The sequence below is a fragment of the Mastigoproctus giganteus genome, chromosome 4 (genome assembly GCF_048544385.1).
Source record: "Mastigoproctus giganteus isolate SK-2022 chromosome 4, ASM4854438v1, whole genome shotgun sequence".
NCBI lineage: Eukaryota > Metazoa > Arthropoda > Arachnida > Uropygi > Thelyphonidae > Mastigoproctus > Mastigoproctus giganteus.
This window is the reverse complement of record NC_143578.1, coordinates 37,773,763-37,790,438: the sequence shown is the minus strand read 5'-3', so window position 1 is coordinate 37,790,438 and position 16,676 is coordinate 37,773,763. Positions and strand designations below refer to the sequence as shown.

Here is a 16,676-nt window from a genome sequence, read left to right as displayed (position 1 = left end):
TTATTAAAGCTGCACATTTTTTGTTTTCTTCATTAAGTGAGCTTTTGCACAGTATGGCAAAAAAGTAACGAGACCGATTATTCATTAAAAAAATATCTAATAAGTATTGCTCCATGAAAGGGCATTAGAGAAGCTCAAAAGTCTTGCAACCCAAACCAGTTGGCCTTAAGTTTGTTTTTTGTATGAACGTCATTTGTGCATTGTGTCTAATGTCACTTAAAAAACCAAAAACTGGAGGGTAGAACAATGGATCAACAGCACATTTTGTGTAAAGCTGGAGAAAAGACTCACTGAAACACATGAAATATTATGAACCACCTCATTTTGGTGGTTTAAGTTTAATCACCACATTTTGGTGGTTTAAGCATTTTAAAGAGGGTGGAGAGGATGGACCAGATGATCCTTGAAGTGAATGACCAAAAACGACCTGTAGCCTTGAATTGGTGCACAAAATGCACAATTTACTAGTAAGGGATCCCCAATTAACACTGAGAATGCTAACGAATCAGTTAAATCTGAATAAGGAGTCGATATGGTCCATAATTACCACAGCTTTTGGAAAAGGAAATATATTTGTGCAAATTTGTTCCATACTGTTTGTGTGATGAGGAAGGGCTTTCTTGGAATTTCTGGCTCACAAGCAGGTTGTGATACTCATTCACCTCCTTACTCATCTGACTTGGCTCCAGCAGGCTTTTTTTCTGTTTCCCAAGTTGAAATTGAGATTGAAAAGATGCTAATTTAATGGTGTTTATTACATTCAGAAGAATATAACAGCAGAATTAAAAACCATCACAGCAGACAAGTTTCCAAGTCTTTCCAAAGCTTGTATGAATGCTGAACAAGTGTATTTGGTCCTTTGGGAACTGTTTTGAGGGAGATAGTTAGGAAATATTTTCCTTAGCCATATTGTGCCTTATTTGAATTCAGTCTCATTACTATGTATGTATATGTGTGTATGTACACTATGTATATCAGCATACGCATACATGTACACATATATATACATAGTAATGAGACTGAATTCAAATAAGGCAAAATATGGATAAGGAAAATATTTCCTGACTATCTTCCTCAAAACAGTTCCCAAGTGACTAAACACACTTGGGAACACTGAGACATGGCGTTGAAAATCGGGATAATCATGGAAAAACTCGATGACTGGTCACCCTACAAATGTGGATGATAATAATAATAATAATTATTATTGTTGTTGCTCTTATATTATTTCTCCCTGATTAGGGGGTTCCACTCTGTGATGGGTACTGCTACCAAGTACACAGGGTGGTTGTAATGTCTGATGTTACTGTCGGTCGAGGAAATCACTGACTATCCTACAGGTGTTCAGGATTGCGACTTTCCGGAGTTCCTTATAGGTGTTCTCTGGGAGACCTGTTGCTGCTATGTAGAGTCTTTGGTACCATACCGGTGGTTGACACTTCTTGCATATGCCACATCTCCTTGATCTCATGTCTCAGGTTCGTGTACTTCCTAATTTTTTTATCATGGGTTTTCTGGACATTGCTAGTGTTCGGCACCGCTGTGTCAATCAGGTAGGTGGCCTTTTCCATCTTGTCCACAAGAGTTATGTCCGGTCTGTTGTGCGGGATGGTCTTATCCGTTATTATGGCACAATCTCAGTACAGCTTGTGGGTTCGGGTCTCTAGTACTGCCTGGGGTTCGTACTTGTAGTATGGTACACTTTCTTTGGTCAACTGGTATTTCCTCGCTAGCTTCTGATGTATTATCCTGGCTACCTGGTCGTGTCTACGAGAGTACTTAGTCTGGGTGATCACCTTGCACCCCGCGGCAATGTGTTGATATTATTATTATTATATTTATTATTATATTTATTATTATAAATATTTATACAGTATTATAATAACTAAATATATTAAATATAATAATATGTACCCTGAGTTAGCTTTGCATTAGCAACACCCCCTTATGTAGGAATGGACTGGTTTTTAGCACTGGTGCAAGTTCAAAGTCAAGAATGGCTGATATAAGATTGTAATTCAAAAATGTGGCAATCAGTTTTTAAATGTCAGTGGAAAAAATGGATTGCCATCAAGATTTTTCTGACTTCAAACATGAAATGAATATGGGGGGAAAATGTTCAGGTGCCATTATCTTGACGATAGCCAGTATGGTTAGGTGCTCTCATTCTGTGGTGTCACACTTGTTTTCTTGCATCACATGCCACTACTACTACTACTACAAGTCTGCCATGACTGCCTCAACAGTGGTTGAACAACCAGCCAAAGTTTGTTCAACCACTTGTAGTTGATGCCTGTGGTAAGCATAATGTGTTTTGTCTGATAACACAGCAGCACGGTGGCTCAGTTACCCACCCAGTTCAACATAAGAATAGCAAGACCACTCCACATGAACGGCGGTGGACATCAGTTCATGTGGAGTGGTCACATGAACTGCGGTGGACATCAGTTCATATAGGCTGTGGCAGTCGACAGCCATCACAGGTACCCATGGTTGCTGCAAGGCACAAGAACACCAACACTGGACTACTGGCATGTGGAAATGTCTGTCAGCTGGTCTGATGAATCCTGTTTCCAGCTCTATCATGCTGATGGGCATATTTGCATTTGGAGAAAGCAACATGAGGCCATGGCACCTGGATACACTGTTAGTGTTCAGCAGGTTGGAGGTGATGGTGTTATTGTTTGAGAACTGTTTTAGTGACATGCCCTGAATCCTCTCCTCACCATTAATGGTTCGATGGGAATACCTGCCTTTCTTATCCAGACCCATTCCAAGGGTTTGAGAGCATCTCCCTTGATGGAATTCAGTGTCCCACTCCCTTATTTGGATTGTTATTATTGTTGTTGAGAGCCAGTGTTGGCTCCTAATACCACTGAGAACTTCAATAATGGGGATATCTTTTTTCTTTTTTGATCTGTCAGAGTTCAGATGTTTTTCTTTAATCCTTATAAATACATCCTTAGATCCTTATTTCTGACTTTCTCATTTTCACGGTTGGTTCATACCCTAATTATTAGCATTAGTAGAGGTATATGATGCAAGAATGCAAGCTTATACAGCATTAGGCTTTACTTCCACATAATCTTGACACCAAAACACTTTTCTTCACCTCCAGGCTAATTTTCAAGTGACCACTGTTCATCTTAGCCTGAAGCTCTTTTCATCTAGCAAATCCCTTTACCCTTTGGTTCAAGTCAACCCTATTAGAGGGTAGCCCATAATTTTTAATCTTGATTGATCAACCCTCTCTTATGCTATAAGAACAGTTGTGCCCTGCCATTCATCTCTCTGTCTCTCTCTCGCTCTCCAGAATTCAGACAAGTCTTTCCACAATCTTATACGATAATCCTTCTCCAGATTTTACTTCCATATTCATCCCTCCTCCCCCGTCTGAATTAACTTCCCATAATTTTCTGTATGTTTTTGTGCACCTCCTTTCTTTAACACCAGGTGGGCCTTGTTCTTTCCAAATTTAAATTCAAAACTTCTCAATATTCTTTGTGGACAGTTTCTCTTAAAGTATTCTTTGTAATTTTGTAAATAATTTATATTGATGTAATTTATCTTAGCTTAATGCCAATATTGTATTAAAAGTCATTAATGTAACCGAATAATGCAGTTCTGTTGTTACCTTACAATTGCTAATTTGATTTCTTTCATGTTTTAACTTCCCTGATGATGGGGTTCAGTTGAGCCTCAAAATTTCAATAAAGTATTAAGTAAATTGATGTGATTCACTTCAATAAACATTTAAAACTCTCTATCATGAGATGTAACTGTTTTTAATTACCTTTAAATCACAGTTAATATATTAACTCATGAAGTAACTATTTTATTATTTTTTTACAAGTGACATTGTTTGCTAAATTATCAAATGTGTATAATGTTTTTCTTGAGTAATTCGAATTACTCACATACTACTCTACTATAAATTATGTGTATTCACCTAAAAGTTATGATTAGCTTTCTTGATTTAAAGTTACTATTTTTAATCCTCCCACTTCTTAGTGTTATGTAAACAGACATGAACAGTAGAAAAAATAAGATATTTTTTTTTGATTTCTGAAATAACTCTTAATTACGTTGTTATTGTTATTAGATAATAACTAGACATTGGATAATATTCAGACTAAAATAGGCAAAATATGCAATAAAATAAACAAAAATATGCACCAAAATACTGTTATATGTGGTTGCATTTTTACACAGTTTATCGTTTTTTTTTTTTTTTTTATCATTTATTGAATTATAATTTTTTTGTATCCAGTATTTAAAAGTTTCCAAATAAAAATCATTTTACAACTGCTACATGGAATAACCCTTGCAAACATATTTTTCAATGTGATCCTTGTAAATCTATGGTATTCATTGCCCAAAATCATTTTAAAAGTAGAGAATAATCTCTTCTCATTTTTGGAGATGGGGGGTGGAGCTAAATTTAAAAATACTAACCTTTGACGCTTCTACTCAAAATTTGAAATCAGGACTGGAAATCACGTAGGGGAGAACAGGTGGATGCAGTTCTTCTTAGTTCCAAAGATGTTATGAATGGTGTTTGTAGTTTCGATTTGTGTAAATTATAGTGTTGTCAAGTAATTCGAGGTGACAGGTAGCATTTTAGGGTATGCAGTTCAGTTTGATCTTTGTCAAGCATATTTCTTCCCTTCCTGGCAGTTAAGAGTGATTTAATTCTTGCTATCTCTGCCAACAGTGGAACAAGTGAAATAGTTTTTTTTTTTTTTTTGCATCTGACTATCTAATCCAAGAAAAAAATAGAACTTAAACTGGAAACTATTAACATCCTCTTTCCACATAGCAACTTACCAGGTGCCTCTGTAGCCAGGTGGGAAGGAGCAGTAGTGCATAGCACGCTTCTTGATTAGACTGTGGTTCGAGCCCGTCACAACCAAATATGGAGGATGCGGAAAGGTCAGGGAATGACCACCGCATATCCCGGAGCAATATGGCCTTAGTTGCTAATGCTCCTAAAAAACCAAATAACAAACAAACAAGCAACTTACCAAAAAAATTGTAAAATTAATTATATTATGAATATATTTTTATTCCTTTTTATTAATTTTTATTTTTCAAAATTTTTTGTATATTAATACAATAAAATTTTAGTATTTATTGATTTGTTTTAATTTAAAAATAATTATATTGCATTATTATAATGAAGAAAATTTAATACAAATTTTCTTAATACATAATTTCTTTTTTTCTGGGTCAGGTTCAGATGAAGTTTCAGTTACTAAGGGTGCAGGTCTAATACAGCAGACCTGTGCAGGACTCTAGCATTTAGTCTGTGCTCAGATTAAATGTGCGTGTGTAGTCTGTGCTCAGATTAAATGTTTTTGTAGTCTGTGCTCAAATTAAATTAAAATAATTTTTACCAGGCTTAGAATAGTAAAAAGCAATGGAACAGTTCCAGTATTTTGCATTAAATTAGTAAATGAACATGAGGGTTTTTTGTATTGTTATTTTCTTATAATGCAATGTGAAACTTAAATGTATAGTTTAAATTATCAAAAACGTATGTAAATAAATGAAAACAATTTTATTAATTTGTTTTGCTATTTTTTTGTACTATTAGACCTAACGTTTGTGTGGAAAAGAAAGAAATAGATGAGGGTGGTAAAGAAACAATGAAAAAGCATTACAGAAGTGAAGAAGATGATGATACTCCTTTGCAGTCAAACTTTAAACAATCAACAGATTGCCAACAGACTGAAACATCATTTATTTGTACTACCAGGTTAGTATATAAATATTTATTCACATTGCTAATTTTTTTAAAATATTATAAATATCAATATATATGACCTATTAAATAATTACTTTTATATAATTACTGTGATTTTATCATTGACAAAACTTATCATCTGAAGACTAGAAATTTTGAAACCTTACAATTTCTTATGGAACAGTCACTAATATTAAATCCTATATGAAGTGTGTTTAAAAGAAGGATTTTTTAAAAATTCTCGTCTTCAAATTCTTGTTGTCAAAGGATTTATTATCCTTTGATGACAGCAATGTCAAATTTAGGCATTGGAGACTCAGGTGACTGCCTAATATTTCATGCTTCCTCGTAGTATATGAAGGGTTCAGCAGTAAATAATAGCAAGGGATGTTTTTACTGCAGTTGATTATTACATGTAAAGTATGGTAAGGGACCTACTGAATTCATATTAGTTAGATTTACTATATATAATATATGAAATATATAATGTATATTTACTACACAGGGTGTCTCAAAAATATTGGTACAAATGTTTAGGGGAGGTAGGTAACATCTAAAGGAATGTGAATCGCATAGGAACCCATAACCAGAAACGTCATGGGAAAGTAGTAGCAGAGGCACAAGAAGCAGAAATGACACAAGACAGTAATTAGTGGCAAACATTTATTGACATAATATTAACAATGGGGTATGAGATGGATGTATTTCATGATGTTACAACAGATGCTCGAAGGTTCCACCATGAGACGCGATGCATGCGTGACACCAACGCAGCATGGATTGGCGGACACGGTCGAACACACCTGGAGTTTCTTTGACAGTAGCAGCAGCGCAGACGAGTCTCACCACGAGATCCATTTCCATCTCCACAGGCGATTCATACACAATAGATTTGAGGGCCCCCTACAGAAAGAAATCAGGTGAGCGTGGGGGCCAGGCAACAGATCCACCACAGCCAATCCATCGACGCCCAAAACGCCTGTTCAAATGGTCACGAACGCACCTTCCATAATGGGCAGGCACCCCGTCATGTTGAAACCAAATGTTGCATCTCACATTTGCTGGAACATTGTCAAGTAACCCTGGTAGAACTTGTTCAAGAAAAATCCGATATTTAGCAGAGTTCATGCGGGATGGTAACAGGTATGGGCAGTGACTAAGCAGTCACCGACCATACCTGCCCACACATTTATTGGGAAGCGATGTTGTGCCGCATGGGGGCACACACCATGTGGGCCCTCTGCTAATCCATACGCTAGGTGCATGTCTGCCAGCTCACAGTTCGTATATCGATGCATGCTCTTCATGCGGCGACTACTGCTTGAATGAGTAAACCAGAAATTTTCCCTCTTGCAAACTGATGAACAGCGATGTGTACCGACTTATGGTGACGTTTCCGGTTATGGATTCCTATTCCTTTAGATGTTACCTCCCTCCCCTAAACGTTTGTACCAATATTTTTGAGACACCCTGTATATATACACGAATTGGACAAAATAATGAAAACACCTGATATGAAAGTAGTAGTTTTAGTAATGGCTATATGACATATTTATGAGAATGTAGATATGAAATTTTTTGTTTCTTGCAGGTAGTACTATGAAGGAAAGATGATAAAAACTGATGTTTATTTAGAAGTGATATAAGGTATATGAAGAAAATGACTACTCTGTCTGAATTCCAAAGAGATAAAATTGTTGGGGCACATTTGGTAAGGGCAGTGGTTACTAAAACTGCTGATTTGTTTAATGTATCCAGAGAAACTGTATTGAAAGAGATGTCTGCATTCACCAAGTATGGAGAAACAAAACCTGATAGGACTAATTGTGGCAGAAAATAGAAGCTGATTGAGGGGAGACTGCTGGATACTGAAAAGAACTGTAGCCCAAAAACATGAAACTGGTACCTCAAAAATAACTGCAGAAATTAATGTGAGTCTCAGCAATCCAATTTCTAGCAAAAGTTTAGCGAGAACTTCATAAAACTGAAATTTATGGCAGAGCCATTATCACCAACCATTTGTTACTGATGGTAATGCTAGAAAGAGGATGCAGTCAATGGTGTAAGGTGCACAAAAATTGGACACTTGATTGGAAATTTGATATTTCCAGATGAGTCATCATTTTCACACTTTTTCCTTTTTCCAACATTAGGGAGAGTTTGTTTGGCAAATGCCAAAGGAAGTGCATCATCATGACTGCCTTGTGCTAACTGTCAAACATGGAGGAGGTTCAACAATGTTTTGGGCAGCAATATTTTAGTATTCTTGGTATCATTACTCTGAATGGGCAAATCACTGCCACCAATAACTTTGATATTCTGAGTGACTAGGTTCATCCCATGATACAAACATTGTTTCCCACGAATTACAACATTTCCAGATAATGCTCCTATACAACACAGGCAGCTGTGTTCAATCTTGGTTTGAGGAGCATGAAACTTGGGCTAACCATCTCCCTTGGCCTGTACAATCACCAGATGTAAACTTTATCTAGCCACAGTGGGCATATTTGGAGAAGACTTTGCTGATGCTATCGAGGAAGAGTTAGGTGGGTCGAAAAACTGCTAGCTTGTGGGGGATACACTGACTAATAGATTAACAGTAGCTGCTGGCAGAGGTGAAAGTGATTCTTGCACTGCTTCTATTGAAATGCAATCAAGCAGCAGCCTGGGAAGCAAGGCAATGGGGATTTCCAGGACTGCTAGAAGTCATAGTGGAACAAGTAAATACATGGGCTGTGTTAGGGTAACTAAGAGTAGAAACAGGTGCATGTATACTTGCATGTACACCAATGCTAGGAGTATAGTTAATAAATTTGATGAGCTTGAAGTGCTAGTCAAGACATCAAAGGCAGATATTGTTAGGATATCAGAGACATGGTGTCACATAGACATAAGCAGTGCATAATTGGAATTTGGGGAGTACAATATGTACAGAAAGGATGGACAGGAAGGGAGGAGGAGTTATGCTGTTAATTTAAGAAACACATAAAATCTAAGGAAGTGCATCCAATTGATGTTGGTGGACAATACAATGTTGAGTCTGTTTGGTGTGACATAAGCATTGAGAAAAGAAAAATGAGAGTAGGTGTGTGTTATATAGGCCTAATGAGGAATGCATAATGAGCAATTGTGCAGAGAAATAGAGTGGGCCAGTAAATCAGAGTGTCTTATAATAGGGGATTTTAATTTCCCAGAGATTGATTGGAATTTGTCAGTTGGTCACTCACACACTTTGTGGATTTATTGGATGATTGTTTTCTACAGCAGCATTTTTGGGAGGGAGGCAACTAGAGGGAGTAATATTCTTGATCTGATTATCAGTAGTGATTCTTCATGCATTAAGAATCTGCAGATAAAGGAACCACTAGGTGGCACTGATCACTTTGCTGAAGTGGGATTTACTCAAAGAGGTAACTACCATCAGGGGTAAAGGGAAGGGTTTTTGCTTTCATAAAGGCGACTACGGTGGTCTGAGACAGTATTTAAATTCTATACGGTGGGACCAACTGATGATGTTACTAACAGCAAATTCAAAATGTGAAGCATTCAAAGAATTTATCTTGGAAGCTACTAGGCTTTACATACCAACTGAGAAATATTGTTCGAGGTTTAGGCCTAAATGGATATCAGATGAACTAATGAGACATATGGCAGAGAAGAAAAATGCATGGGATACATATAAATTAACACGTGACACAGAAGCCTATGATAGATATAAACTGGTCTGTAACCAAGTCATAAAGGAGGTTAGGCAGGCAAAGGCAGATTATGAGAAATCTTTGGCAAAGAATGCAAAGAAAAACAGCAAAGAGTTCTTCACTTATGTAAAAGGAAGGGGATGAATCAGATTGGTCCACTTGATTTCGATGGTTCCACTGTTTATGATCTGGCTCAGGTAGCTAGCATATGGAATGAGTATTTTACATCTATATTTACACATGAGGAGTTATTGAGAGAGGGGAATGCCAGAGATGTATTAACCTCTGGCAGTGAGCTAAATGATTTTGTAATGACTCAGAGCAAAGTGGAGGAGAAATTGTTGAAGATAAACATAAGGAAGACACCTGGGATGGATGAGATCTATCCCATTATATTAAAGGGAAGCCACAAAGGAAGTAAGCAAACCCTTAGCCATAATTATGAGAGATTTCTTGGACTTTGGGGAGGTACCCATGGACTGGAGAAATGCAAATGTGACCCCGATTCATAAAGGAGGATTAAAGGGTGACACAAGTAATTACAGACCTGTTAGTTTAACTTCTGTTAAACTAAAAGGTCTTAAAGAAGTGCTGCCGGATCATTTAGACACAACTTCAGTTATAGTTCAGACACAGCATGGGTTTGTTAAGGGAAATCTTGTCTGACCAATTTGATTGGATACTATGATGTGGTCACAAAGGAACTGGATGCAAAGAATAATTTTGATATCATATACTTGGATCTTTGGAAGGCTTTTGATACTGTTGCATGAGGAAGACTGCTGCACAGATTGGAGCAGTGTGGCATTGGAGGCAAATTGCTGCTATGGATAAAGAGATGGTTGAGTGGGAGAAGACAGCGAGTGGTAATCAATGGACACTGCTCTCCGTGGACTAATGTTATTAGTGGAGTCTCCCAGAATCCGGTGTTGGGTCCATTGTTTTCTGTATTCATTAATGATGTTGATGATGGTATATTTGAGAACGAGTTTGAGAACGAGGGTAGCCTGTGCAGATGTAGCTTTTTACCGCTCCTGGAACAGAGAAGTTTTTTCTGATTTATTTCTGTTTTATTAGCTTAAATTGGCATATTAACTTATTATCTAGAGTAGCTTTATATTCCTATTTACGATACTTGTTTAAAGTAACTTAGATAGAGATTTTGTAGGTATTACTTAGTGTCAGTAAGGGTATCAAATCCACGTGTTTGCCGTTCGTAAATTGACGCCATTGTAACGCGATACAAAATATCTCGAACTAGATAGCATAAGCTTAATATAGCATAGTATAGTACATAATATTGTCAATTAATCAGTAAAATCTATTGATCTAGTTGAACTTCATTGTCAATTAAATTGTACTTTTAAATATACATATAACGACTTAGGTTACGTAATATAAATAATTAGAAAATAAATAATTACTACTTAACTTGAAACGGAAGTTATATAAAGGGATTTCGTAGATAACACTCGATACTGAATCATAAATATAGCGTTATAACTGTGTTGGGATACAAGTTTAGGGTTTTAATTTTGTACTGAAATTGAAATTTTATTGAAATTAAATCGAAATCATGACTCAAACCAGAGCAGCAAAGCAAAAGGCTCAAGCTAATGTGAGTGCTGTGGCTCAGAGGAGAACTGATGGGGGCAGTTGCCCTCTGAATCACAGCCTTTTAAAATGCACTACTTGCTTGATGTTTGTGGAGCAGTCGGGTACGGGACATGATACTGCCATGGGGGATGTCTTTGTTTGTGCGCAATGCAAGGAGTGTAAGGAAATCAGGCGACAACTCAGCGTTGTTATGGGCCTATATGAGAGCTTGAAGGACAGGGTGGATGCCCTTGAAGGATTAAAAGTGAGGGGCCCATCAAGCTCTGAGCTGCCCACACCAATGCCAGAGCTTGCACTTGGTCATCGCGCAACACAGCGGCAGCCCCCAAGGCAGAATGCACTGGTCCCAAAGGAACTAGTAGTTGTTGGTGACTCTATTGTCAGGGAAATGGAAAACATGCTTTGTAAAAAGGATAGGTGGAACAGGACCAGGGTATGTCTGCCAGGGGCAAAGGTTGATGACGTTGTAGAGCGGATATCATCTTTTAAGGGCACAAAAGGTGATATAGTTGTACACATTGGCACTAATGATATTAAGAGTAGGTGACTGGCGGAATTACTAAACAAGTACAGGTCACTATTGAAAAAAAGCCGTGAATTAGGGTTGAATTTGAAAGTGTCTGCAATTCTGCCCAGACACGATAGGAGGGAGTATACGATGAGAGCCCTGTCGATCAATTCGCCCCTGTAAAGATTGTGCAAGGCTCAAGGGGTAGAATTTTTTTCAGCCTGGTCTGTACTTGTTAACAGGAGAGACTGCTTCTACAGGGATGGAATACACTTAAATAGAAAGGGTGCAAGAATGTTTGTTGATGCTATCGAGGCAGTGTTAGGTGGGTCGGAAAACTGCTAGATTGGGGGGATACAAGGACTAATAGATTAACAGTAGCCACTGGCAGAGGTGAAAGTGATTCTTGCATTGCTTCTATTGGAATGAGCAGCAGCCTGGAAAATAAGATGCAGAATATTTCAGAGACTGCTGGGAATCATGGGGGTACAAGTAAACACATGGGTTGTGTTAGGGTAGCTAAGAAAAAGAACAGGTGCATGTATACTTGCGTCTACACCAATGCTATGAGTTTAGTAAACAAATTTGATGAATTTGAGGTATTGCTAATGTTGGGATTTCAGAGATGTGGTGTCACACAGATATAAAGAATGCAGAACTGGAATTTGGGGAGTACAATGTCTACAGAAAGGATAGACAGGATAGGAAGGGAGGAGGGGTTATGCTATTAGTTAAGAAATACATAAAATCCAAGGAAGTGAAGCATTAGCATTAGCATTAGTAGAGGCATTTGATGCAAGAAAGCAAGCTTATGCAGCATCAGCCAAAAAAAAAAAAAAAAAACCCACTCCCACTTCACCCCTCTGTTCGTTCAAAATACCTGTCCAGCTGAGCCTTAAACTTATTTAGGCTATCGACTTCCACGACAAGGGATGGAAGTCTGTTCCACCAACCAACCACTCGCTGGCTAAAGGAAAATTTCCGCACGTCTATCCTACATCTGTCTTTCCTCAATTTGAATTTATGCCCTCTCACGTGATTGTTCTGAGCGAGAGGAAGAATCCCATCAGCATTGAGCATGCTCAAACCATTCAATGCTTTATACACTCCTATCAGATCACCTCGCTGGTGCCTAGTCTCCAGACACTGTAATTTGCAAATCTTAAGCCTTTCTTCGTAAGAGCACCCCTTTGTTCCATTCACTAATCTTGTTGCACTTCTCTGTACTCGTTCCAGCAGCTCTACATCCTTCTTGAAATGAGGCCTCCAGGCCTGTATACAGTACTCTAGGTGTGGCCTGACCATTGCCTTATACAAGGGAATAATCACCTCCTTATCCCTGCTAGAAAAATTCCTATATATCATTGACAATACACCATGAGCTACTCTTGCAGCCCATCTGCACTGCTCAGAGAACTTCATATCTGCCTGCACAACCACCCCCAGGTCCCTTTCATTCTCTACCACTGTCAGTGTACTACCACAGAGTTGATACGTTGCTCTGGGGTTGCCGTTCCCTATGTGTAGTACTTTACATTTGTCAATGTTAAACTTCATTTGCCACCTCTCAGCCCATCTGCTCAACCTTTCCAGATCCTGTTGCAACAGCATAGTGTCAGTAGTGTCCTTGACAACCCTGCCTACCTTTGTATCGTCTGCAAACTTCGACATTAAGCTTGATATACCATCATCAATATCATTTATGAATACAGAAAACAATAATGGACCCAACACTGAGCCCTGAGGGACTCCACTAATAACATTAGTCCACGACAAGCAGTGTCCATTGATTATCACTCTCTGTCTTCTCCCCCTCAGCCACCCCTTTACCCACAGCAGCAATTTGCCTCCAATGTTACACTGCTCCAATTTGTGCAGCAGTCTTCCATGTGCAACAGTATCAAAAGCCTTTCTAAGATCCAAGTATATAATATCAAAGTTATTCCCTGCATCCAGTTCCTTTGTGACTGCATCATAGTATCCAATCAAATTGGTCAGGCAAGACTTTCCCTTAACAAAACCATGCTGTGTCCGAGCTATAACTGAAGTCTTGTCTAAATGATCCTGCAGTGCTTCTTTAACTAGTGCCTCCATTAATTTTCCTGGAACAGAAGTTAAACTCACAGGTCTATAATTGCTTGTGTCAGCTTTTGATCCTCCTTTGTGAATTGGTGTCACATTTGCACATCTCCAGTCTGTGGGTACCTCCCCTGAGTTCAAGGAAGCTCCCATAATTATGGCTAAGGGTTTGCTTACTTCCTTTGCTGCCTCCTTTAATATAACTGGATAGATCCCATCCACCCCAGGTGCCTTTCTTGTGTTTATCTTCAACAATTTCTCCTCCACTTTACTCTCAGTTATTACAAGATTCTCTAGCTTACTGCTAGAGTTGAATACACCTCTGGCTTTCCCCTCGCTAAATAACTCCTCATGTGTGAATGTCGATGCAAAATATTCATTTAGTTTGTTAGCTACCTGAGCAGGATCATCAACAGTTGACCCATCGATATCAAGTGGACCAATCTGATTCATCCCCTTCCTTCTAGAGTTTACATAAGTAAAGAACTCTTTGCTGTTTTTCTTTGCATCCCTTGCCAAAAATGTCTCGTAATCTGCCTTCGCCTGCCTAACCTCCTTTGTAACTTGGTTACAGATCAACTTGTATCTATCATAGGCTTCTGTGTCATGTGTTAATTTGTATGTATCCCATGCATGTTTCTTCTCTGCCATATGCCTCATCAGTTCATCTGACATCCATTTAGGCCTAAACCTTCAACAATATTTCTTAGTTGGTATGTAAAGTCTAGTAGCTTCCAAGATAAGTTCTTTGAATGCTTCCCATTTTGCATTTGCTGTTGGTAACATCATCAGTTGGTCCCACTGTATAGAATTTAACTACTGTCGCAGTCCATCGTAGTCGCCTTTACGGAAGCAATAACCCTTCCCTTTACCCCTAATGGTAGTTACCTCTTTGAGTAAATCCCACTTAAGCACACTGTGATCACTGCCACCTAGTGGTTCATTTATCTGCAGATTTTTAATGCATGAAGAATCACTGCTGATAATCAAATCAAGAGTATTACTCCCTCTAGTTGCCTCCCGAACATGCTGATGTAGAAAACAATCATCCAATAAATCCACAAAAGCCTTGCTAGTGTGTGAGTGAACAGCCCACAAATTCCAGTCAATATCTGGGAAATTAAAATCTCCCATTATAAGACTCTCTGATTTACTGCCCCACTGTATTTCCCTATACAGTTTCTTATTATACTCATCAGAGTCATTAGGCCTATAGCACACTCCTACTCTCAATTTTGATCTCCCAATGCTTATGTGACACCAAACTGACTCGACACTGCACTGTCCAGCGATGTCCACTGGCTTCACTTCCTTGGATTTTATGTATTTCTTAACTAATAGCATAACCCCTCCTCCCTTCCTATCCAGTCTATCTTTTCTGTAGACGTTGTACTCCCCAAATTCCAGTTCTGCATTCCTTATATCTGTGTGACACCAAGTCTCTGATATCCCAACAATATCTGCCTTTGATGTTATGAGCAATACCTCAAATTCATCAAATTTATTTACTAAACTCCTAGCATTGGTGTACCCGCAAGTATATATGCACCTATTTCTATTCTTAGCTACCCTAACACAACCCATGTGTTTACTTGTACCGCAATGGCTCCCAGCAGTCTCTGAAATATCCTGAATCTTGTTTTTCAGGCTTCTTCTCATTCCAATAGAAGCAGTGCAAGAATCTCTTTCACCTCTGCCAGTGGCTACTGTTAATCTATTTGTCTTTGTATTCCCCCAAGCTAGCAGTTTTCCGACCCACCTAACACTGCCTTGATAGCATCAGCAAATATTCTTGCACCCTTTCTATTTAAGTGTATCCCATCCCTGTAGAAGCAATCCCTCCTGTTAACAAGTACCGTCCAGGCTGAAAAAAATTCTACCCCTTGAGCCTTGCACAATCTTTCCAGGGCCGAATTGATCGACAAGGCTCTCATCATATACTCCCTCCTATCGTGTCTGGGCAGAATTGCAGACACTTTCAAATTCAACCCTATTTCACGGCTTTTTTTCAACAGTGACCTGTACTTGTTAAGCAATTCTGCCGGTCTCCTACTCTTGATATCGTTAGTGTACAACAATATCACCTTTTGTGTCCTTAAAAGATGATATCTGCTCTACAGCGTCATCAACCTTTGCCCCTGGCAGACATACCCTGGTCCTCTTCCACCTATCCTATTTACAAAGCATGTTCCCCGTTTCCCTGACAATAGAGTCACCAACAACTACTAGTTCCTTTGGGACCAGCGCATTCTGCCTTGGGGGTTGCCGCTGTGTTTCACGATGACCAAGTGCAAGCTCTGGCGTTGATGTGGGCAGCTGAGAGCTTGATGGGCCCCTCAATTTAGTTCCTTCGAGGGCATCCACCCTGTCCTTCAAGCTCTCATATAGGCCCATAAGAACGCTGAGTTGTTGCCTGATTTCGATACACTCCTTGCATCGTGCACACACAAAGACATCCCCCATGGCAATATCATGTCCCGTACCTGAATGCTCCACAAACATCATGCAAGCTGTGCATTTTAGAAGGCTGTAACTCAGAAGGCAACTGCCCCCCTCAGTTCTCCTCTGAGCCACAGCACTTCCATTAGCTTGAGCCTTTTGTTTTGCTGCTCTGGTCTGAGTCATGATTACTTTTAATTTAAATAAAATTTCAATTTCAGTTTATAACCCTAACTTATCTCCCAACACAGTTATAACGGGATATATATTTTTTAGTGTCAAGTATTAATTATCTCCGAGTTCCCTTTATATAACTTCCGTATCAGTTATGTATTAATTAATTTTGTTACTTTTGTAATCTAAGTCAGTATATGTATTTAGTTCAATTTAAATGCCAACGAAGTTGAACAAGTTTAATAGATTTTACCGATTGCTGAAAATATTATAACGTATACTATACTAACGCTATCTAGGTTCGATATATAACGATCGTATGACAAAGACAAAGGCGGAAGTTACGAACGGTAATCTATGGACACTTAAGTATTAATTAACTTTCAAATCTCGCTGTCCCAATTCAGAATAA

At 38.6% G+C, this 16,676-nt stretch overlaps 1 protein-coding gene across 1 annotated transcript in view; it reads left to right on the top strand.

The window, feature by feature from the left end:
* Positions 1 to 16,676, top strand: part of LOC150086629 (transforming growth factor-beta-induced protein ig-h3-like) — a 214,030-nt gene that overhangs the window by 64,043 nt on the left and 133,311 nt on the right. Inside the window, exon 3 of the mRNA XM_090372208.1 lies at positions 5,597 to 5,758. Within this exon, the coding sequence (XP_090228334.1) occupies positions 5,597 to 5,758 (162 nt within the window). The remainder of the gene's footprint in view (positions 1 to 5,596; positions 5,759 to 16,676) is intronic.